The sequence below is a fragment of the Patagioenas fasciata genome, chromosome 2 (genome assembly GCF_037038585.1).
Source record: "Patagioenas fasciata isolate bPatFas1 chromosome 2, bPatFas1.hap1, whole genome shotgun sequence".
NCBI lineage: Eukaryota > Metazoa > Chordata > Aves > Columbiformes > Columbidae > Patagioenas > Patagioenas fasciata.
This window is the reverse complement of record NC_092521.1, coordinates 41,726,773-41,751,548: the sequence shown is the minus strand read 5'-3', so window position 1 is coordinate 41,751,548 and position 24,776 is coordinate 41,726,773. Positions and strand designations below refer to the sequence as shown.

The 24,776-nt window shown below is 40.4% G+C and overlaps 1 protein-coding gene across 1 annotated transcript; it reads left to right on the top strand.

The window, feature by feature from the left end:
* On the top strand, positions 1 to 24,776 carry TGS1 (trimethylguanosine synthase 1). The gene is made up of 13 exons (XM_071804101.1): positions 1 to 174; positions 1,291 to 1,355; positions 3,365 to 3,537; positions 4,734 to 5,574; positions 6,619 to 6,736; positions 7,683 to 7,769; positions 8,714 to 8,885; positions 10,351 to 10,693; positions 11,565 to 11,738; positions 12,653 to 12,796; positions 14,106 to 14,324; positions 15,881 to 15,957; positions 24,482 to 24,776. Exons 1-13 carry the CDS (start codon positions 77 to 79, stop codon positions 24,596 to 24,598), a joined length of 2,628 nt encoding a protein of 875 aa, XP_071660202.1. The 5' UTR covers positions 1 to 76; the 3' UTR covers positions 24,599 to 24,776.

Sequence of the window (24,776 nt, the reverse complement as noted above, 5' to 3'; positions counted from 1 at the left end):
CCCCTCACGGCAGTTCCGGCGGAAGGCAGCGGCCTCAGTGGCGGCTCTGAGCCGCGGCGTGAGTGTATTTGCAAGGATGGTGCAGGACCCGCGGGGCCGGCTGGTGGCGGAGCTGCTGCTGCGAGCGGGGGCGGCCCGCGGCATCCTCTGCCTCTGCTCCCGCGCCTTTGTCGAGTGAGTAGCGGCCTTGCCGCCGGCGCCGGGCCCCGCGTGTCCGCGTCCCCCGTGGCCGGGGGTGGTTTCCACCGGGGGGGGGGTGCAGGGAGGGGTTGTACTGCTCCGGCCGTGGCGGCTGCAGGCAGGGGGAGGTGCACAAAAGGTTGCCTGTAGGTTTTGTTTACCAAACGATAACAACTAAAAGGGGGGGGGGGGGGGGGCGCAGAAGGGGCGGGCGGGAGCCCACCCAACCACCGGTGCCCGCGGAGGACCCTTCCCGGAGCGGGCACGGCCGACGAGCAGCAGCGGTGCCGCCGGTCGGAGCCCGATCCCTCCCGGGGACCGCGGGCCGCGCTGCCTTGTCCCCAGGCGGAGCAGCGGCCGTGCAGGGCTTGGCCCGCAGCGCGCTCGCCCTCCGCGACCGGGGCTTCGGCGGGCTCCCCCCGTCGCCTTCTCCCTTCCCCAAACGGGCGCAGAGGCACCTGGAGCCTCCTCGGGGTGGGGGAGCGGGCTTCTCAGTGAGGAGGGGAGGAGAAGGGATGCTGCCCGCGGGCTGTCGGTGGCAGAGGCGTGATTTGGGAGAAGAGGTCGTGGCCGCTAGCGAAGTTTTGGATGTTAAACACACTCGGTTTTTAGCTGAGACACTTAGAGAGATGAGGTGTCATCAGTGCTGGGTGGTGGCTGAAATATTTGCAGTTTTGGACCAAAGACACTAAATTCCTCCCACTTGAGCAGAACGTTTTGTGGACCAAAAATTTAATTCCCAGTTGTACTGTGTAGCAGCAACATTTTTCTGAACATCTCTCATGTGAGCTTTTCACATCAGGCTTTCAAGTGTTGCCTTGTTCATGTTTTTCTTCACTTTGTGTGTTTAGAATCACAAAGCAGCCCAGATGAGGAAGTGACCTCGAAAGGTCATCTGGGCCAGCATTTCATGGGAAGGGGAGCCTAGATAAGGTTGTCGATCACCCTCCCCAATCGTCCCCTGAAACCTCCAGCAATTAAGTCTCTACCATGTTCCCAGGGAGGTTTTTCACCTCAATGATTGCTCTTAGTGTAAAAAAAAAACAAACAAACAAACAAAATCATTTTAATGATGACCTTCTGTGTCAATATCTCTCTTCATTTTCACAGAGATCGAAAATTATATAAACTGGGATTAAAAGGATTTTATGTCAAAGATGACAATGACAGTACAGGTAAGATGATAAAATGTACTGTGTAATTTGATGTGCAGTTAAAGTGAGTTAGGTGTGGTTATTTGAGGTACAGCAGGACAGTACAACTGCTAATTCATAGTTTTGTTCTTATGCCTGGCTTGTTTTTCAGTGTTTTTGTTATAGGGATGAACATGAGTAATAACTTAGCACTTGCATAACTTTCAAGTTACTATAATCTTGATGTGGAAGTTTGTGTCAAACCAGGTGTGATGCTTGTTTGCACAGACTTACCAACTCACATAATCTCCACCAGGTGCACAGAGCAGATTAGCTGCAAGTATCTGACCTATTCTGAAATCATAATTTCAACTTCCCTAACTCAAAATTAATTATATAACAGAAGGTCTCTGTTAAAGAAGTTCCTTTTCCCTAGGTTTCTCATAGCAGATACACAGATATGGATTCCAGAAATTCTTCTAAACAAGTTCTGTAAGAAGCAGTATACCAAGTAATTTAATCATCTAAGGCAGCATCTTCCCTAACAGACTGCAAATCCTAGGTGTTTGTCTGGGAGAAATACTGTCCTGCTGCCTCTGCCCCAGACAAGACATTGGCTGTTGCTGATTAATCTGCTGGGCCAAAGGTAGAGAAGAAATAATAGCCCTGATGGGGGAAATTATTATTTGTATGTATATGAGGGGGACCAGAGAAGTTAAGTCTCTCCCTCCTTGCTTGTATTTTAGGAATAATTATGGTACATGCTCTGGCAAATTCAACACCTTGCTCCATCCTCCTGAATTCCCCACACATTCCTATCTGAACATAGTTCCTTTGGTGTCTGATTTTTCCATTGCCGTCTTGCTGGCTCCAGCATCGTAGAATAGCTTGATTTGAAAGGGAGGAGTCTGGACAGAAAGGAGTGCCCATAGAAGCTGACAATGAATAGCACAGATTAGATGGGGACAGTGTGAATGGAGTGAAGAAGGAGAATGGAAACCATGTTTTTTATGCACATATGACTGAAAAGTGGTGAGAGGAATCAGTTAAAAACAGAAGAGTCTTATGCTGTGGGATAATTTATAGATATATACGGACTGAAAAAAAAATCTTATGTTTTTCAGTTTTATCAACTGTGTTGATAAAACTACATTCAGTTTTATCAGCTATGATTCTGTGAACCGTGTCAAGAGCTTTTGTATTTCATAAGTTTCTTCAATATACAGTTCCTCCTTTCTCAGTGATATTCGTAATTTTATTTACATGTGTTGCTTAAAAATTTGATAGATGTGCAAGCAGTGTTTAGATAGTTGATCAGTTATTTCTGAGATAATTATGTTCTCTTGATCACACATTACATTTTTATAAAATCATATTATCTTTGTTAGTGTGCTTTTGAAAGATTTGTAACAAAACCAGCAGTTTCTTGTATTTTAAGCTTGCTCTGATACATACCAAAAGAACTCCTGTGAAGAATTTTCTTTTCCGAATACTGCTGTTTTTTGTTTTTTACTGGGCTTTATTACAGGTGAATGGTTGTGGTGGGTTGACCCTGAGCACCCACACCTCCTACCCCAGTTTATATTACTGAGCATCACATTATACAGTATTTACTATCTCTTCAGCCAGTTGAGGTCAGCAGTCTCAGCTGTGTCCCCTCCCGATCTCTTGCCCAACCCCAGCCTACTCGCTGGGGATGGCAGAGTGGGGAAAACAGAAAATTATGATGCTATGCAAGCACTGCTCAGCAATAGCCAAAACATTGGTGTATTATCCACGCTGGTTTAGTCACAAATTCAAAACACAGTGAGTACGGGCTGATATGAGGAAAGTTAACTCCAACTCAGCCAGACCCAGTGCAGTGTTTTGGCTGTTGAAGTCAGATTTTCATTCCTACTGATAGTTACGTGGAAAAATAAAAAGATTATTTTGATGGAAATTTTAAATGGGAAAGGAAGCTTAAGAGTCAGTTGTGCTAATTTTTGTAGGCTATGCTGTTGCATTGAGGTATCAGAACCAGATTATATTCACTTAATATAATTTGTTAATAGGGGAGGAGCAAGCATCTGAGGAGGAGAACCGTTGTCCCAATGTGACATTAAAGGTGGATACTAGTCATGCTCTTGACCTGGAAGAAGTTGAACTAGACTCGGAGGCCGAGCTCATGAAGAGTATGGGGTTGCCTCTCCAGTTTGGTGGGCAGTCAGCCCACAGGGACTTTGTGGTAAATCTTTATTTGCTTTATTTGTTCTTTTTATTTTGTGTTTCCAGATATAGGGATATGTCTTCTCCTCAGTTATTTTTCAGACTGCAGTTCATGGAAATGTATCTGAGCTGGCTTTAAGCTGCCCACCTCACATGCTTGTAACAACATACAGAACCATGGTCTGTGTAGTTTGTAAAATCCGTCTGTCAATTTGACTAAACAGGGTCAGGCTGTGATTTATGCTTCCATATCTATATTATCTTGTTACTAGAGAGAGGGAGTTTCAAACAGCCATGGTAACCTTAATGCTCTGCATCAGAACAACTAGTACACTCCTATCTGAGCACCTGTGTTCACACTGTCTGCCTTAAGCATTTCATTTTAGATAGTAATATAAAAAGCAAATTTAGCTGATAGAGCCAGTCTGGTCCAAAGGGCAGGAGTGAGGCTTGGGTGCTCTGAAAGGGCCACCTCTTTGGAGAGGAAGCTGTTTCCTTGTGTTTCTCTTAGCCAGCTTGAAGGTCAGTATGGGATGGGAAGTGTCTTCAGACATACAGTGATTCAGCTGCAGGATTTACAGAGGTTACAATTACAAAGCAATGCTTTTTTTGTTTTGTTTTTTGTTTTTTGTTTTTGTTTAAAGCACCCAAAGATAGCAAGGATTTAACATCCTTTTAGGCTGAGCATTATATGTTCATTATGCTAATAAGACACCTGAACAGCGTTTGGCTAGCCAGACACCAAGCAGCAGTAGGGCTCAGCCTCCACAGCCCCTACAACAGGTCCCTGATGTTACTGAGATACTGTTTTACTGTTAAGCTCAACCCAGTGACCCCTCAGTTCCTGACCAACCTCCTTTTAGGATTTTGTAGTGTTTCGTGTTGATGTCTTTCCTTTCAAATCCTTGAACTATTGATGACTTCCCTCTCAGCAGCCCAAACTCTGTCTGTAATTCTGCCTTTTACTGTGAGTGTCCTTCTATAGACTTTCTGGCAGCTCTTTCTCACAACTTCCTCAGAAATGTCAGCCAAGGTTATGCCGCAGGGCCCTACCAGACCCGTAAACCATACAACCTTTTGTGGGGAGAAAGCTAACAGCGGGATTGCCATGAGAGGGAGGGTTGCAACAAAAACAGAAATGTTCCTGAAGAGAGGGCAACAAAAGACTGCATACATGTTGTGGACTTCTAAGTATGTTTTTCCATTATATTTTAGGCAACAGAAAATTACAGAAAGAGAGGCAACATGAAGATTATGAAAAAGAAAAAGAAGAACAAAAAGGAATTACAGCAAAAATATAAGGATAAAATGGAGCAGGAATGCCAGAATCAAGCTTGTGGTGGTGATACCCTGTCCATTTCTAGTGAGCTGGCCCCAGCTACAGAGCAATGTGAGAAGAGCATCAAACCTCAGGTTGTAAGTGAAGGAAACTGTGAAAGTTCAGAAAGTCTTGCAAATGAGGCTTTACCCAGTGAACTTAAAGAAAAATGGGAGAAGTACTGGAGCGAGTACGGAGAGGGCCTTCTTTGGCAAAGTTGGCTGGAGAAGCATCAAGAGGTCTCATCATGTGAGACCACAACAGCCTCTGAGCCTTGGAATAGTCCAGACACCAAGGAAGAGTGGGAGCAGCATTACAGTGAACTGTACTGGTATTACTGGGAACAGTTTCAGTACTGGACGAGTCAAGGGTGGACTATAGAGAGCTCACATGGTGACAATGTGGAAGCTAATGGGGTTACCCAGGAGAGTGATCTTTTGGGAAAAAGGAACTTGGTTAGCCCAAGTGAAGAGCTGAGCTTGGAGCTGTCTCCCTCTAATACCAGAAGTGAGGGAACACTCCCTTCACATGCTGAGCCCCACAGTGAAATAATCTCTGGGGTTTGTAGTTTAAATCTGAATTTGGAGGAAGTGGAGCAGAGCAGTGCAGTGCTAACAGTAGCCCAGCAAGGTCCTCAAGAGCACAGTTCATCTGACAGTGAAAGCCAGAAGGAGCCCCATGATGGAGGAACCAGGAAAAGGAGTGCATCCTGTGAGAATAAGAGTGGTAACCGGTCAGGTAATACAAAATCAGCTAAAATTGATTCAAATAGAATTTCTCTAAGTGGTTATATATAAGATATATATATTATATACATTATGCCATTTTTAAAAAAGTTGATCAAGTATTTTGTAGAATGATTACATACTTGATTCCTTTTTCTTTTCTCTGCTTCTCTGGAGGATCTCTCTCCTCTCTAAACTGTATATTGAATGGGTTCATCAGCCAGAAGTGATTTTAACAGAATATGTACTTCAAAAATCTTCAGATGTACTACGGGAAGTGGCGAGAGAGCGTTGTTAGTGTGCATTTATTTATTTATTTTAATATTGGTATTGCAGCTGTGTCATTGACAAATGTGTCCTTTTTCATTGATAGTCTAAAATGAATGAAAACTCAGGTTGATGTTCTTGTCAATCTGACAAATTTTAAGAACAACTTTTTGAGAAAAAATAATAGTCCTGTAGTTCTATGGTTGGGGTATCCACAATTTCTCTGGACAACCCTGTTCCAGTGCCTCACCACCCTCATAGTGAAGAATTTCTTCCTTGTATCTAATCTAAATCGACCCTCTTTCAGTTTAAAGCCATTACCCCTTGTCCTCTTGCTACGTGCCCTTGTAAAAAGTCCCTCTCCAGCTTTCTTGTAGCCTCCCCGTTAGGTATTGGATGGCTGCTATAAGGTCTCACCAGAGCCTTCTCTTCTCCAGGCTGAATGTCTTTGCATAGCTAATGAAATGGAAACCAAATTTACGAACAAGGAAGAAACTGTTTTGAATTTGTATCTTGTAGGCATTTTATTTTTCTTCATGAGCTGAGATGATTTGAAGTTGGTCCAGCTTAAGATTATTACCACTATAGTGTAATTAATGCTGGAAGCTTGTATTGCTGTGTTGTCCCTCAAATAAGGACAGGTGAAGATGTGTGTTTGGCACTCGTACCTTGTTTGTCAGATTCAGATATGTACGACAACCTAACTGTAGCTGCAGGCATACTTTGGGGACAGGAAGATAAGGAATTAATTTACGCTGAAGGAAAACAGAATCTCATGTATGTTTTTTAGGTTCGCAGGGGTCATGTAGCTCAAATTCAAATGACAAAGAACAATTGCTGCTTCATGGCCAAGATGAGGATGAGGATGAAGAGCCTCCTGAATACAGATGTGCCAAAGTCAAGAGAAGGCAAGTAATTAAATTTATACAAGCTTTTTTCTCGAGAAGCCCAGGTCCAGAATCCTCCTGGTTTATATTAACTATTTGTTTAATTGAGATTGTGAATTAAAACTTCAGTACAAAACCAGAGTTTTCCATCACTGCATATCTTTACCTGGCAACAAATGGTAGACACTTCTTCTCTTCCATTGATTTATGAAAACATGTACAGCCTCGATGACTGCGCAAGGTGACAGTACTATTCTTGTGCCACTGAAGTATATGGGATGTTAAATTGGGTAGGACAGCTTGCTTATTTAGGTCTAATTAGTGTAGACGATACAAGAATGGTAGTAAATAATTTGTATTTTTTAACTGAATTGTTTGCTGCCAGTAAAATGCTCTGTGCTGTGGCAAGCATAAGATAGCTAATCTCTGTCTTGTCATGATCTTTCTTCTCAAAACTTTATAGCCTCAAAGATGGTGGAATGGCTCTTTAATAAATATACAAACTTAAAGGGGTAGGGGTGGATGGAATTATTATCACATAGTGCTGTAGCTTTGGTTTTGTCCTAATAATTTTGCTGTTGCCATAGCATTAATAATAGATAATAATATCAATGACATTATATATGTTGAAGGTAATTTGGAAATGGGGTGAACAAACACTGTCTTTCTCAGTTCCATGTGGAGCTTGATATTAAATATTTGAAGAGGTCATTTGAAATAGTTGGAATATAATAACCCCAACAGAAGGACATATGTCCCTAGAATTGGGGGTAAAAAAAACGAAGTATGTGTTCATATATATGAATAGACTGGTGTTATCTGCCTTACTTGGTTTCAGCAGTGTGTGGAAGAAATTACTGAAGCCCACATTTAGATGTTTTCAATATGTGAATTTCTCAGTGGTATATCTGTAAAATAAGGGTGTTTTTTTACACTACGTAACATTGTCATCTGCATTTTTTCCTAGCCATGAACTGGATGTGGATGAGAACCCAGTGGAAGATCCTGAGGAAACCTGTTCTGTGCTGGGTTTCAAGCATGGCGCTGGACAAAAGTAATTGCTTATGAGGAACTCGGTTTTTTTCGTATCAATTCAACTCTTTTTGTTATTCAAATAGATCATTCATCTCCATTCCCATCTTGTTAAATTTTTGAAGATGATTCCCAGCATTAGTCTCTGCTCTTAATAAAATTGTCATCCTTTGGCTACGGAGAGAGATGCAAAGTGCAGATGAATGATCAAGAACAGTGCTTTGAAGCAGAAGTGTAACTCGTAAGCACTGCAAGTGTAAATGTTAAATGCCTGGTCAGCTACTTAAATTAGAGATGGTCTTCTCAGTTTGGAGTCCTGTGAGCTTAGATCGTAATTTATATCTGTTTCACATTGGAATGAGGTTGCTTTATACTAATAAAATGCTGCTATACTAATAAAGTGTTGCCAGGGTGTTAACCAGTGAAATTTAATTTTTGGTGGTATAACATCAAGATACAATGGTCAGTGCTGTAGAAGTAACATCATAGGGCAGAGGCAGACTGTGGCTTAGCTGTAACACTCTGCAAGATGCAAGTTGTTTAGTACATACATACATACATACATACATACATATATATATGTATATGTTTCAAAGAGGAGTGTGTTTTGTAGCTGTTTTGTAGATTCTGTGCAGCCACCAAAACCAAAAAGATGTTTTAATCTACTGATGAAGACATTTTTTGATTTCTTCAGTCTGGTCTGGGAAATAGTTTCCACTTAAAGTTATAAAACTGTTAGAAAAAAACATGTAAAACCGATTTGGGTAAACATTTTCAAATAAAGAAAAAAGTTGTCATGAAAGTGCATTGCTTTGCAACTATATCCAGTGGCATGTATTTTAAGAGCAGAGCAAATGTTTTATAAAGAAATTATTTAGTCTAAATAGACATCAACATTCATGTTAAACTTTCTAGATTGGAAATTAACCAACTAAGTAATTTTTTGTTGTTGTTTTTAAATTTCAGATATGGTGGAATTCCAGATTTTACCCACCGAAGTGTACAGTACTTGGAGAAAAAAGCAAAACTCAAGTCCAGATTCTTGGATATGCGTAAACCAAGGAAGAGCAAAAACACACACATCTTCTTTACAGAGGAACCTGAAACGTCTTGCAAAAAATCTAAAACTTTGAAGAAGGTAGGTTTGCTAGCGTTGCTGTAATTCATAGATTTATCTGCTCATTTGTCTTCGTTGAATTATAAAAACAAAAAAAATAATAATTGTCCCAAGTGGGTGGCATTTTGTAAGTGTCTGGCTACTGCTCTTTATTTCTTTTCTTTTTTTTTCTTTTATACCCTGCTTAGGTGAAGGGTTAGTTAGGTTAAGGTGCATATGGAAAAGTATTGGCGGACTCCTGACCATCTCTTTATATATATAATATGATATAGTATCAAGAGGAATGTGAGCTTAATGGCAAAGTTATGTGAATGTCGTTCCTAACATCTGGGTGCATCATTCCTTTAGGGGTGTGTAGAGTTTCTTGTAGATACTAAAAGTATCTTTGGTTTTAAAATGCATATGAGGGCATTTGTTAGTGCTGGCATTTCAGCAGTGAGAGAAAACTGTTTGTATAGGTTAGTGTATTTCATGTTACTCCATGTTCTTAGTAATGCGTATCAATGTTTTTGTTTGCACCTCTACCTGCATTTATTTTCACCTATAGCTTTATGCTTTTTTTTTTTTTAAACTCTGAAATTACTGGTGAGTAGAAAAAGTTGCTCACTGTAGATTTTTCTGAGTCTCTTTAAAATCTGTTACCTTGGATTTTCAATGTTACTTTGCTGTCTCCTGGGATGCTTTCCATTCCCTAACACCCAAGTGCACAACACTGTTTTCTGATGCTGATAGCTCGTATTGTATTGAACTCCAGTCCCATTGCTATAATTTTTCATCAAAGACTTGACCATGGCCATCTTGTGCCCGTGGCCAGTATGCTTCGAGGCAACTTTTATCATGTGAAATAAACAAAAAGTTATACGTTTCCCCAGACTTTGTGGTAAGGGGCTGCCCCAGTCCTAGTACCACTCAGAACAACTGTCAGGTAAAAGTGAGCATCTGCGTGTGCCTGTGAGGAGTTTGGATTTGGTGTCTGCACGTTGGTTAGGATGTAATGTCAAGTTTTCTACTGTGCAGCAGAACTCTTCAGCACATGCACAGTTTGGTACATCTTGGAGATGCACAACTAATGGGTGAAGGTAGTTTTACCTGTTCATCCAAACCTGGCAGGCAGAGTGCAGCTTCTCCGAATGCAGATCACAGAAAAGGTAGTTAATTTAAAAGTAGTAGTCTTGGTCACCTGTGCTGTGGCAAGTCTGACTATTTGTATTTCAGAAATTACTTGAGAATGATATACTGTATTTATCAGTCAATTTTGTGGAGTTTCTCTTTTGCAAGTAGCTGATATCTCTTTCCCAAAGACAACTTGTTTTCCAGTGTTGTAAGAAAAGAGCAGAGTTAAGGACTTGCATACCCTCCTGAATATTTTGACTCCGGATGTTTTACTTTTTTTTTCAAAATACACTTGGTAGAGAGTGCATGCATGGCAGGCGCTTTTAAACTGTGCTTTTGGCATCTCATCATCTGTGATGTTTGACAATTGCAGGTGGAAGAGTTCCTAAAGCAGGTTAAGAAACCTGAGGAGGAAGCCCCATCCCAGCCAGTCTCCCCTCCAGCTAAAGTGGGGGCATCATCCTCAAGCAGTGATTCGGAGGGTGAGGAGGGCGTTACTGACACACAGACCGCAACACTGAAGGCTGAAAACCAAAAACCACCGTTTTCCAGTGAGGCTGTCACAGAACCTGGAGGGAGTGACGTTGAGGGGAACGCGGCAGCGAGCGGCTCCGGTGGCCAGGGCACAGGGAGGCCGGAGCACGGCTGTGGGCGGCAGCTGGTCTCCCTGGATATTCCTGATTATCTCCAGGCAGAGACGGAGGATGTCAACCAAGGTACATCCATCCGTTTCCTACAAGCTGGAAGTGAACAGGAAGTGTAATTAATACCACCTTCCCAAATCACAGCGTCGTGTGGTGTTTATTTTATTTATTCAGTTTATGCAAAGAGACTCGTCAGGTCCAGGGGATAATGATGCCAACTGAGAGTTGTGCTGGTGGAAGTAGCTTATTGCTGGATTGCCAGAATTCCAGGTCTTGTCTTCATAGATGAATAGTCATTGTTGATCCTAGAAGTGATCTAACAGGTCTCCAATTCACGCCCTTGTTTCCCTGTAAGGATGAGAGTGATTAACATCACGTATGTGCATGGACTACCAGGTTTTGCATTCTCAGATGCATGTTGCTGAGCTTTGGGGAACATGTGTTGTTGAAATTACTTTCTAGGAATTAAAGTATCTATAGCATGAACCTTTCTATAACACTGTAAACAGAGGAGACCAGAGGGTTATTCAGATTTCTGCATATAGTTTAATCCTTCCCACAGTAAATTAGGTTAAATTTCTACTATAAAACTTTTTCCCTAGATTGATTTTTATTCCTTATTCATATGTGGATATTAAATTAGTCTCTGATCCACTTGTTCACTCACTATGTAGAGTTTATTGCCATCAGTTGAAAATTATGGCTAACCTGTTAAGATTCTTAAATAATGGGTGAAGTCCTACGATTTTTAGGACTGTGACAGATACTTGACAGATAACACCATTCCTTTTATGTATAGGATGCTCTTTTTAAACTTAAACCAGTAATCTTCATTATCTGACAAATGGTAATTGTTAAACTTAAGCATTTTAAATGTTAACTCTGCTGATTACATTCCTAGCCTACAAGAACAGTAATGGTTAACTTTTTCAGTGTCTTCCAGCCATAGATGAAAAAATTACTGCAAAGAAGAAGGAGAAAAAAAGGAGAAGAAGGAATAAAATTGCACTGAGAGCTATACCTGCTGAGATTGCTGCTGATCCGGAGCTGGTCAAGTACTGGGCGCAGCGCTACCGGCTCTTCTCTCGGTTTGATGAGGGAATTAAACTAGACAGAGGTGCGTTTAGTGCAACATGCTATAAGATATATCCAAACCTGTGGCCCTTTTTGCGATTTATTGCTGATTTTCTGATAACAGGAGCATTCTTGAATGTGTGTATTCACCTCTGCATAAATTCCATCTCCCAGCAGGCAAATGAGCAGAAGTCTTGGAGTTTGGTAGAGCTTCTAGTGTGGGACACCCCTGTTTGCATTAGTCCTGATACTTGCTGAAGATCATACTGTAACCAAATTATGCCTGGTCAGGACTCTTTCAGAATCTTGATGTGTTTCCATTTCTGTATTTTGTAAAATAATCCTGTGAAATACTGATGGATCTAGCTTTGTTCTGACTTTCAGCAGTCACTTTCAAAGTTACTTTTTTTCATGTTTACATGGAAACCACTCCTGAATCATAAATTTATAGGTAAAGGAGGAATTAGGATTACTGCTTTTTTGTATTTTGAATTTATTTGTTTTGTAAGCCTTTCACTTCTGATACTCTCCCACATAAACTTGTAGGTTATTTGGTGCACCAGACATTGCTGTAAAGAAAATAACATCAGATAAGAGACAATATGCTTGTTATTTGTTTATTTGTTACAGAGTGTAATCGTTATGTTATGAAGTTTTTTGTAGCTGTCTCAGTGGACTTGTCCTTGATAAGCCAGAATCCTCAGCACCAAGTTGAACAAAGCATTTACTGAGATTCAGACATATCTGTTTGCTTCCATGAGACTTTGCTTAGCAAATCGCTAGACTGACCAGACTTTATAATCTTCAAAGCCTTTATTTACTGGCTGAATGTGTTGAGCCAAAGTTGTTGGGATTAATACTAAACCTTCAGTTGTGTGAGGGCCTCAGTTGTTGCTTTTTTAGTTAGGTAACCTTGAAATAAAAGGCGAAAACACACTTCTTCCCTTTCCTTTGCAGAGGGTTGGTTTTCCGTCACTCCTGAGAAAATAGCTGAGCATATTGCCATCCGTGTCAGTCAGTCATTCAACTGCGATATCATAGTGGATGCGTTCTGCGGTGTTGGAGGAAATGCTATTCAGTTTGCATTGACCTCAAAAAAAGGTACGCAGGTGGTGCATGTCACGCATTATTTTGTTTCTTCAATATTTTTCACTAAAAATTTGGGTGTGAACTTAATTCACTGATTTGTTTTTTTTCTCCAGTGCTTCTGAAGAAACAGAACATTTTTTTGCTTCACCAGGCTCACAATATGAGCTATCTTTAAAAAGGACCTGTTAAACTGCTTTTCTATTTTAAGTCAAGGATTTGTGTTGTACTAGTCAGTTATTTTTATGTGGCATAGTAGCTAGTCTGTCTGAAGACTTGCTAAAAGTTGAGTCCTGTTTGCAGTGCCAACTTGAAGAAACACCACAAAGCTGCTGCTTTTCCTAATGATTGTGTGAAGTCTATGTACTCCAAACCAGATTATGTGTGAATAGTATTTAAAACACTTGAATGATCACCTGCATGTGCAGCAGAACCAAATACAGAAAAGTGATAGTAACTTAGTATTAGTGTAAGTTCTTGTTACCAGATAATTAAACTGCAGTGAATCATGAGTGAGCTTTCTGTAAAAACATTGACTGCTTGATACTCCTCTACTTATCAAACACTTTGGTAAAATACCAGCTCATCTAATGCTTCTGAGCAATTTCTGAGCAAGAGAAATGGTAGCTTGTACTGCATTAAATTTGGTGGGCTATGATCCATTCTATAAATATTTTCTAGATTTCACATAGCTTTTTGTATTTCCTGGCTAAATTTTTATTTCTGTGATTATGTACTGCCTTTGTGTCACACCTTGGGTATGTTTTTCAGTTCAGTTTTTGGTAGTGTGATCAGCCAAAAGGAAAATGCTTATCTTCAACAAAGGAGAAGAATAGGTTTCTAATTGACCCTGTTTAAGCTGTCCAGCTCCTGCCAAGACCAAAGCAAGGAGGACTTCCCTCTCTCATAGGCAGACAGCCTTACCTGTCCACTGCCTGAGCTGAGATGGAGGATCGTTGTGATAGCAGATGTATGACTCCTGAAAGCTCAGGCTTCCCAGCTTTTCAGCAGCAGCTGAGCCTTCACAATCTTGGCCATGTGGCTTCTCTTGCTGGTTTGTAAATGTGGCGGTTCTGCTCTTGGTGGAACCTCTACTCCTGCCATGCAAGGGCAAGTCCTTCCACTTTGAGGAACTGTAGCTTCATGTCTACTGTGACCGACAAAACCAAAGTCGTCAGCTACCACACAAAAGTAGAATATAGATGTGAGTTTATCTGGTGGCTGCAGAAGAACAACTTCCTTCTGAAACATCCTTTTGGTGGTCAGGCAGCATTTGCAGTTCATGTTAACCCATGTGTTTTTTCTTTCTTGCTTTCATTTGCAGTGATCGCTATTGATATTGATCCTGAGAAGCTCAACCTTGCACGCAACAACGCAGAGGTGTACGGCGTGGCAGATCGGATTGAATTTGTGTGCGGAGACTTCATGGTACTGGCGGCTGACCTGCAAGCAGATGTTGTGTTCCTCAGCCCCCCCTGGGGGGGACCTGACTATGCAACTGCCGAAATCTTTGATATCCAAACGATGATTTGCCCAGACGGATATCCTTTCAAAATTATGTGTTGTCGTGGTTGTGATTTTCAGTCGTTTACAAGTGGTCTTCTCACTTTCTCCTCCTCCCTCTTGATGTGGACATTGCATGCCTGGTTGGCTGACTGGGGACAATCTGAATAGCAGCTGAAGTCCCAGACATACTGCATTTGTTTAGTCTGCCTCCCCCAACCTCAGCTGAATGAATTTGACCACCTAAAATTAAATGTTTTTATTTATTTTCTAAAAATTCATAGAATAATAGAATAGTATGGGTTGGAAGGGACTTTCAAAGGTCATCTAGTCCAACCCCCCCTGCAATGAGCAGGGCCATCTTCAACTAGATCAGGTTGCTCAGAGCCCTGTCCCGTTTGGCCTTGAATGTCTTCAGAAATGGGGCATCTACCATCTCTCTGGGCAACCTGGGCTGGTGTTTCACCACCCTCATGGTAAATAATTTGTTTCTCATCTCTAACCTGAGTCTTCCCTCTTTTAGTCTGAAACCATTGTCCCCTGTCCTATCGCAACAGGCCCTGCTAAAAAGTCTGTTCCCATCTCTTATAGGCCCCTATTAAATACTGAAAGGCCACAGTAAGGTTTCCCCAGAGCCTTCTTGTCTCCAGGCTGAACAACCCTAACTCTCTCAGCCATGACTTCTCAAATATCATGTCATAATTATTCTTAAAAAGAAAAAATCCTTTAAAGAATTTTAGTACCTTCTTAACTTAAAGCACTTGTTCAGCAGTTTTAACTCTTATAAAGGAGAGTTTTTTAAAAACTCCTTTCTAAGGAGTTTAAGGAATTTTTAAAGCATTTTCTAAATTATTATTTAAAAAAAAATGAGGTAATCAAATAGACATGTGGTGTATATATAAAGACAATAATGACTTTGTCATTAATTGAATATTTTAATTGATTTATGAAAGGTGTATCTTATTTAAAGTATCTTACTCAAACTTTTGTCAGTCATAGCACCTGCCTGCGACTTGGGAAATCACAAAAGAATGCAGGGAAAATATTAACCCTTTTAATTAATGTATAAAATTCAATACTAGCTTATTAACAGTGGTACAAGTATTCACAGAGCTGTGAAGGTATTAGCATAATAATTTAATCAAATATGAAGTGTGCTTTTATTTTCCCAAAATAATCTCAGTTGTTACCTTTTTATCTAAAATGCAGTCATATTTGTAAGAGCAAAGGTATGTTGCTTTGTGCGGCTGAGAGATATTCTGCAAAATAGACCAGAAAACAATTATCAAACCAATATACTAGCTAAAAACTACATTCAAATTTCTCAGATACTTTTCCGCATTTCAGTTGTGTTTTCTAAAAAGAAAAAAATATTTTTTTTCCTAGTTTCTGAGGCAGTAATGGTGAAATAAAGGGTTTCTGTGTTAAGACAATACTAATTTCTGCATTTCAGAACAGTGTGTAACTCACACACCCAGAAGAATAACTAGAATTTAGTTGCGTAATAATTGAATTTAGGACATGCTTGCAGAATGAATTAATATAAAGCAACTTCTCCCTCCCCATTCTTGTTTCTTCCTTTACTGGCTTCTACATTTGAAATTTTCAGGCTCTCCAAGAAGATCACCAACAATATTGTGTATTTTCTACCTCGGAACGCTGACATTGACCAGGTGTGTTACTGGATAAGGGCTTGGTAATTACAAAAAGCTCAGCTCACCTGAAACATAGGTATTATAAGCACAAGCTTAAGACTTTAGTCTGTTCAACGGAATGTGCAGGGTTTTTTTAAGTTTGAACCTTATGTTGTTTTTTCTGTGTTTGCAGTACGTATATTTAGAAATGGGAGTAGTAGATTATTTCCATTATTTTGATACTGTTCCTTCATAAAGCAACAGATTGGAGGTTCTTATAGAAGGCCCAAAGGCAGTAGTTTTCTTGAAAGCCAGACAGATACATCATTATAAAAGAAAAAAAATAATATTTTAACCAACTCTTACTATCTGAAAAGTTGCTGAAGTTTATGAAGAAGTTGCACTGTGCAGCCTGCAATCACTGCTATCTCTGACAAGTAGATCAGAAACAAAAGTCATGCCACCAGAGGTGGTATTGATGTTGTCCACAAAAATGTGTGGTTCTGTAGGGGCTGCATGTGTTGCGGTGATTAGATGCATCGCTGGCTTGGTAGAGACACGGTTTGTTTCACCAGTATGGGGTTTTTTGTATTAGAGATTTTTGTTACAATTTTTTTTTTTTTTTTAAGTAATTAGATGACTGTTATAATTCCCCTGAGTGTCTGGTTTAGTTTTGTCTGTATATTTTCTATGTTAATTACGTCTTGTAGATCTTTTTGCAAAGAAAGAAGCGCTGAGAGATTCTTCTCACTTGCGCCATGCCACAGAACTTCCCAGGATTATTCTCAACTTTTCCCAAAGCTGTGGCTGACTTAGAGCAGGCAAAGTCTCCAGCCACATCTGGTTTGTGGAACTGTTTGTGACAAACAGCTGACTTGAGGAACAGGCTGGAATTTATGTGGCCTTAGTAACAGCACACTGTGACCCTGTGCTATGCGCAGCACCATTTGTACGGCAGGTGATGATTCAGTTGCGTTTTGCATTTCAGGCTGGTGAAATGTCAAAGTGATTTATGAATCTTTGAACAGGGACCTTAATTTTAAGCAGAGTTTCTCTAGTTTCAACTTCTAACCACTGAGTTTTATCAAATGTTTCATTACCATGATGAAGAATGACCTTACCAGGTTTCTGCTCTGCTCATGAGCACTTTTTGCTGGATTTATAAATAGGCAAAGGCATCCACATTTCACTTATGTTTCTACCAAAGCATCAAAGAGTACTATCCACAGGCCTACACCTATGGATTCCTACTGAAGAACTGGGCACCTCTACATGGTTAGGTTTGTTGTCTTGCCATCTGTACATCTTGGTCCAGTTGGCTCTGAATGTTGTTGATGTTCTCCAGGTGTTCCTTGATGTACATCCATGGGTTTGCTTTTACACAAATGGCTGAAGAGTAACTGCTGTTGCTCAAAAACATGATTTTGTGGTCACAGCTTGTTAAAAGCATGTGGCTGGAGGCCTGGGTCAGTTCAGTCATCCAGGGAAGAGAAGTCACTTATGCCTTTTTCTAGAGATTGTGACAGTACAAGAAAAGGAAGAACTAAAGGTTGGTGATCTGGGAGTGGACCAAGAGAATGTGAATCTAGCCCACTGTTTAGGGAAATGTGGTCTTAACCCTGTGTGGACAGAGGCATGACCGTGACCATGATGCAGCTGTCCCAAATGTGACTTTAATGGATACTCTGGTCCATAGGAGACTAGTTTGACTGCTTTCATTTCTCTCTATATTTAAATTTCTGAATTCACTGCCTCTACACTTCCAGGACCGTGAATCTCTAGGAGGTAACAAAAAAAAAAAAATATTTATCATTGGAGTTTGTTAGTGGTCAGTGTAGAGAGTTGTGTTCTCCATTTGAACATGGTTTTGCCCACAGTTCTTATCCATGCTACTTTTCTCGTGGACCAGATAGGGTGGCTTCTCATGCAACAGGTGCCTTGGCAAGGGCCTGTGGACACCTCTGTTGGGGTGGAATGATGTAGCTTGGCTTGTGAATGTAGTCCATAAACTCCAGGGGTCTATAAAAGCTTGAGGAAGTAAACCTCAAGCACTTTTTGCAGGAGATTAATATCTTGAAGCTAAAAACTTGCTGAACATGTTATCTAAAGCCTTAGATTTTAATGGGAACTTAAAAACTTAAGTTTGATTTGTCATAACATTGCTCAGGAATTTAAGATTTGCCTTTTCTGACTCCTCAAAAATTACCTCTGCGTACATGCTTATACACATATGTAAGGCTTTCAGAAGTGGCTTAGCTCCTAGAATAGGTGGTCTAACATGCTTAACATGTGAGGTGGCAGTTGTTAAAACTTTCTTGTCCCTTGTTGTCTGACTTGAATCTACAACCAAGATGTGGTTTGTCAATTGAAATTGATTCAGAAGCTGACTTAATTGCCAGTGCAGACCTCCATGAAGATGATTATACTGACTGTGAGCCAATGTATCAGTGTAAGTTTGGTTCTGACAGTGGATCTCGAGCACAAATGGAAATAAATGCTCAGCAGTTAGAAGGAACCGTACAATAAAAGTACTGATTAACCTTGAGTTAAAGCGCTGCAAATGTAGCGGCAAATATGTGCTGCTTTTTAGAGCTAGATAGCTAAGATAGAATAGGGATCCTGCTGCTGGTGTGAAGGCAAGTGGTAGCTGACCTTGACCTGGCTGTGTTAGAGGACTCGGTGTTCATTGCCTTACTGGCAGACAAGACTACCAACCTTGTTCCACATGATTTTATTGCAAAAACAGTGCTTATTATGTCTGCAGGCACAGCATTTTCTCTGTAGAGTTACTCTTGTAGAGAGAGATGGGGTTCCTTGAATTCCCTTAAAAAGTCACTGAGTTTGGGTATAAAAGGGGAAACGAACTTCTGTACTTCTGCCTCGAGAGGGAGCAGCGAACCAGTGGAATATGGTTGATGCTTTTACAAGAAATGTGAAACATTTCCCTTAATTGCATCAATCTCCTTCTTTACAAGCATGTACTTGTTACAAAATTTGTAATGCTTACAGCTCCATTTTTAGGTCGAATCAATCTTCCAAAATATTCTTTCTAATTAAGGAATAATCAGGAATTATATATAATGTGTATGCACCTACATTAAAAATATATTGTTTTATTAATGTAGGTCCTGTGTGACACCTTTGTCAATACCCATCCCTTTGCAGCATCATTACACCTGAGTCTTTTCTTTCTTCAAGGTTTTTTCACAATCCTGAAAATAAAAGAAAAATGAGGGGGAGTTGTGGAAGCTACCAACCAGAAGTATATTAATACTGCTTCAGTTTTGGGGGGCTAAATTTGTGTTTGGCTCTCAGGGGTGTTTTTGAAAAGCAAAACAAAACCTACTTACAGTAGGAAAGAATTAGAAAACGCTTTCAAATAGGCTTGCTTATTTACAAAATTATGCCTCAGGAAAATGAAGTGAAAACATTTGATAAATACTTCAGTAGTTGAAAACTGATCTTGCCTTCTATGAGAAGAAATGAGGTACTAATTTAAGCTGATATTCACTTTTTTTTTTCCTTTAATAATATGCATGCCTTGGCAAAGCTTGGATGAAAATAAATTTCTTCCCCTTGCTCTGCTGTTGATTGACTCTGCTGGAAGTAGGGACCCTGCAGTCAGGGAATGCTCAACCTTCCCCAGCATCCTTCACTTCTTGGCTGGTACCTCTTCCTGTATCTGTATTGAAAACTTTGGGTGCATTTTTAGCATTTACAGATTTGATGGCTTGTGCAAAACTATAAATTGAGTAGATTCATGGCTTTGAGGTTTGGTGGGGCTTGGGAGGGAGGTGTTTGGTATTCTTTTGTTGTGTATGATAGCTAGGCCAAATCTAGTGAAATAATTTAATTTCTTCTGGAGACTTTGTTGTCCTAAATGTCAATATTACCAACCTGACTTGCGCTCGCGTTGCTGCCACAAGATACGAATTCTCTTCCTTGTCTGGTGGTTGAATTGATTCCCTGAGCCCAGAATTAAGCAAAGTACTCTTGATCCTAATAGTCACACAAAGAATACACATCATGCAGGTGCTTTTTTTCCATTCCCTTTGTTCCCATATCATCATCTGTTTTGAGGGAGTCTAGAGTAAGACACTGAAACCTTTTTTCTGTCTACAAGTGCCTGGACAGGAAGGTGTTTGCTGTGTGTCTGGTTTTGAAACTCCAGTTGTTAAAAAGGACTGGTCAATGATGAAAGTGTAAAGATGGAGAAAACTAATTTTATTATTTTTGTTGTTACTTTGTTTATTTTAATTCTAACTGATGTCATTCCCAGAACAGAAAATCTTACCAGAGAGATCAGCTTAACAAAATAATATACAACCACCTCTGCAAATTAAGAAATTTGATGGGAGGCTGGCTAGTAAAGCTGCCACTGTCTCCTTTCATTTAGCTGCAATTTTAGTTGAGGGTGATGAAGTTGGACCAGATGATCCTTGTGGTCCCTTTCAACCTGGTATTCTATGATTTTGTGATAACTTGAGACCTAGTCAAATGTGACTTCACAATGTCTCATTTAGTTAGGAGTAAATATAACAGTGAGCAAAGCAGCGGGTGTGAGGTCAGGAGATGATCTTGGGTTAATTGGATTGTATTTTTAAGATGCTTGGGTATTACGGGAGTTGACAGGTAAAAGATTGTGGGCTGATGTGTTTTTGCAGGCTGATCATTTTTATGTCAATATAATTTCATACACTTTATCTGTAACTATCATGTTAATAACAGCAGCTTTTAAGCAGCCCACTTTAAACTTGCTTATGTTCTCTGTCCTGGATGATGAAAGATAAAATGAGATTCCCTCAGCTTACACCAAGCCAGAGTGGCGCTTCTAGACTTCAGTCTTCCTAAAGCTCATAGTATGTGAATACTGAATGGTAGTTTCCCAACCTTGATCTTGAAAAAAACAGTCTAGGCTGTCAAAGGGTGGCAGCACCACTGTAGCATAATTCGCTGTAGACCTGTACATTTTGAAAAAAGCTGCCTGAGATAATTTTGTTTTATTACATTCAGTGTAAAGAATACCATTGCCTTTTTTTCAAGTGGGTTGGGATCTTTTTTTTCCGTGTCGCCTTTAGGTTGGTTGTGTGCAGAGGGGGTTCCTCTTTTTACTAGTGTTCCATAAAATGAAATGAATCACAGTGTCCTTGTGTGACTGCCTATTAAGCCAAAAAGCTTGTATTTCTCATACCCTAGAAAAATTTCTTGGGGTAGAAGAAAAAAATGATGAGCTTTTTAATCCACAGTAACATTAGTTGGTGGCTTGAACAGATAGGAAGTTACTTTACTAAAGGAATTTCATTGTGATTAAAAAAAAAAATCTCCAAGGCCAGTAGGAAAGCCTTTGAGCTCAAAAATGTCTGAACAATATAAAGCAAGTTTGCACCTTAAGCACCTCATGCACCTGAAATAATCTGCCATGTTCATTTCCCTTTTCATACTTATTTTCTGATTTCCCCTGTTTCAAACTTTAGACCAAACCTGCTGGCTGCATTTTTAATGCTCTGTGACCATAGCTCTGGGCTATTTCCATCAGCCGTTGCTGAACTGAAGGGTGAAGCATCCAGGTGAGAGGGATGCAGGGAGGCATTACCTCAAGCTGCATCCTTTGCCTCATCCCAGACAGGCATGTGGCAAGTGCAGAATTACCCAGCACAGCAAACGAGGCAATATCTGCCCCCCCAAGTACAGGGGTTTGGGCTAAAGAACATCCAGGATGAGGAGAATTGTTATGTTTGCCCAGGAAAACACAAAATAAGCAAATTTTGGACTTGTCCATTTTTTTTAAGAAATTAAGAAACCGTTGTAGCTCACTGCAAAAGCAGGAGATATGTGTCGGTATTTCCAAAAATAGGTGAGCACCTTTGCTTTTCTCAAAACATCATTCCTCAATCTGCTGTTATTTTTAGAGGGTGTCCCTCAGCCAAGCTGGCACCCCTCTGCAGCTTGGTGTGTGGCAGCTTTCCCTCGTTACACCGTCAAGGCTGAATGAGCCTTTCCAGGGAAAGCTTGGCAACTCCGATGTGATTAAATCCAGCAATCTACAAATAAGCATTGCTGCAGAGGATTTGCATTTCTCTTCTCTGAATACTGGGGAGAGGTTGAGGAGTGTGCAGTGCCAGGTCCATCCCTGCAGACCTTACACCCATGTGCTTATTTAGATTTTTGTCACCTTTGGTTTTATGAAATACCTTTAGCAGTTGTTTGGAATTAATTATCGTGGATTTAACACTTGGAGACACAACACAGCATATGTAACTTCTCGGGTGTCCTTCAGCAGATGACACCCCTCAGTGGAGAAGAGACATTTAACCTGTGTTACCAATGAAGCATTTTGCTTATTTGGTCTTCTAAGAGGAAAGTTTAGTAAACACTTGTGTTTAATATCCATTAGTCATAGTCAGATATGGTAAGTGACACAAATTGTGCCCCGAAAGTGGGTGTATGTAACCCTGAGACAATAACTTCAATATTCATATGTTAAGTTAACCAATTAATATTTTGGAATAGTTAAACAAAATTAGCTATAAAGTACAAAGCTCCTAACGCTTTTTGGAAGGGTCATTCCAGCTTTTGTTTGTAATAAATTAGAAGTACAAACTTCTTCCTAGAAAAAATACGGATTTCCCCACAATGTTAACTGTTTTTAGGATTTCAAGTAAGAAAAGATAAGTTGTAAAATTAACATTCCTGATCACTTGCCAATTTCAGATTCTTGTGCTATTTATAAGTCAGCTAGCTTCTGCTTTTTTACTTAAGTGGCAGGTTCCTCTTTGACAAGAACGTGGAGATTTTTTTCCTATTACCATTAAATTGAAGGACAAAGAAACGGCTCACACTTTTGTTTATGTCTGCAGGAACAAAAAATTAAAAGACAGGAGGAAAAAAGAAAGTAAATGCTCGGTTTAGATAAGTGTGGTAATTTTCTGGACAGGTCAATAAAGGTTCAAAGTATAATTTAGATTAATCTGTTGTTTCCTTTTGATAGTAGGCTGTTTTTTTACTTAGAGTAAAATAGAGGAAGTTCAGCATGTTTATATTTAAACCTGCACTACAGAGTCAAGTCTCAAAGGAGTTCACAGGCGTTAATAATGCAGCCTGAACTTTTAAGTTTCAGCTGCTAACATCACAGACTTCTTGGTTTAAAGATCAGTTTAAATCTACTACAGGTTTGTAGACTTTGGTCACTTTGCTTGGGAAATTTCCCTGTGTATGAAACTATAGAAATAGTTTTCCTGCTCAGGCAGGGAAAGCAGCAGCAAGGAGTGGAGATGACTGTGGGGCAGAGGCCCCCACTGCAGCACAGGGCCTCGGTGTCTGTCATGCAGCAGTGGGAAGCAGTCAGATGCTCAATTTTGGTGGTGTTGTCTGTCCTGCTGAGAAATGGATAGCCTGTATGGCTGTCATCTCTCAAAAGGGTCATCATGAGTAGGAACAGGAGAGGAGTCAAGAATCATAGAGTCATAGAATGGCTTGAGTCAGAAGGGACCTTCCAAGGTCATCTAGTTCAACCCCCCTGCAATGAGCAGGGACATCTTCAACTAGATCAGGTTGCTCAGAGCCCCGTCCAGCCTGGCCTTGAATGTCTCCAGGGATGGGGCATCTACCGCCTCTCTGGGCAATGTGGGCCAGTGTTTCACCACCTTCACTGTAGAAAAAATTTGTTCCTCATGTCTGGCCTGAATCTCTTCTCTTTTAGTTTGAAACCATTACCCCTTGTCCTATCACAACAGGCCCTGCCCACATTGCATACTCCAGTCCAAAATTCAAAGTCCGCTGCAAATGTTGTCTGTCTCTAATCATTAAGCATTAAAGATCTTCACCGGGCTTGGTCAACAGAGCATGAACAGTGAAATTCTCACTCCAGTGGTTGTAAACACAAGAGCTGGGCCTGGCGCTGCCTGACGGGCTCTCCCTGCCTGCAGCTACTCAGCTGCCCGCAGCCTCCCCCCCAGCACCGACCAAGACCCCTCTGCACACAGCGGCATTTCTTCTGGTTGCAATAGCAGCAACAAAAAAAATGTTAACTGCTTTTTGTGAACTTCTCTGCCTCTTTGGTTGGGTTTTGTGTTTGTTTTAGTTTGTTTCTTTGGGTTCCACCGCCCCCCTCCTTTAGCACAACCTTTATGCTTCCTAATTTCAGGATTTTGTTTTACTCTTCCCCTAAAACTTGGGCTTTTGACAACTTTCCAGTCACAGTTTACAGGTTGCTTTTGCCACAATTGGGTGTCTCAAATGCCAAGTGCCCTGAAAACTGGAGCCTAGTATCTCTTCTTGTATGGTGTGCAAAACAATGACTACTTATCTCTAGTTCTGGGATCCTCCTATTTTCCATTACTTGGGGTTGGGGTAATTTTTCAGTCACAAAAAAGCCACAAACCACTTCTGTGAGTAAATGGAGACTCTGAAAGAGGACCAGAGGCATTAGGTGACAAGAAATATTGTCACCAGTATTTAACAGAGTCAAAGATGTGGTTTACATATTTCATTTGAATAAAAGGTTTGGGGTTTTGCCTTTTGGCCTGTGCATTGATTGATTTGGTTTTCACTCTTTGTTTTTCAGGTGGCTTCCTTAGCAGGGCCAGGAGGGAAGGTTGAAATAGAACAAAATTTTCTCAATAACAAACTGAAGACAATAACTGCTTATTTTGGTGATCTAATAAGGGATGACATCTCCTGAACTCACTGTGGATTCTTCCAAACCCAGCCTCCTTGACTGCTGCTTTGCTTAAGCTTTTGTACAGCTGGCTGGTCAAAAATGACTTAAAACCATTTTCTGCTTTAATTTCTGTTGACAAAAAAAAATTGTTCTGTTTATTGCTACTGTCAATAAATGTTTTATAATAATTTTTACAAAA

Coding starts and splice junctions, on each gene's coding strand:
- TGS1 (XM_071804101.1), top strand. CDS start 77: ATGGTGCAGGACCCGCGGGGCCGGCTGGTGGCGGAGCTGCTGCTGCGA. Junction 5,575..6,618: donor TAAGAGTGGTAACCGGTCAG/GTAATACAAAAT, acceptor TATGTTTTTTAG/GTTCGCAGGGGTCATGTAGC. Junction 12,797..14,105: donor TGCATTGACCTCAAAAAAAG/GTACGCAGGTGG, acceptor TTTCATTTGCAG/TGATCGCTATTGATATTGAT.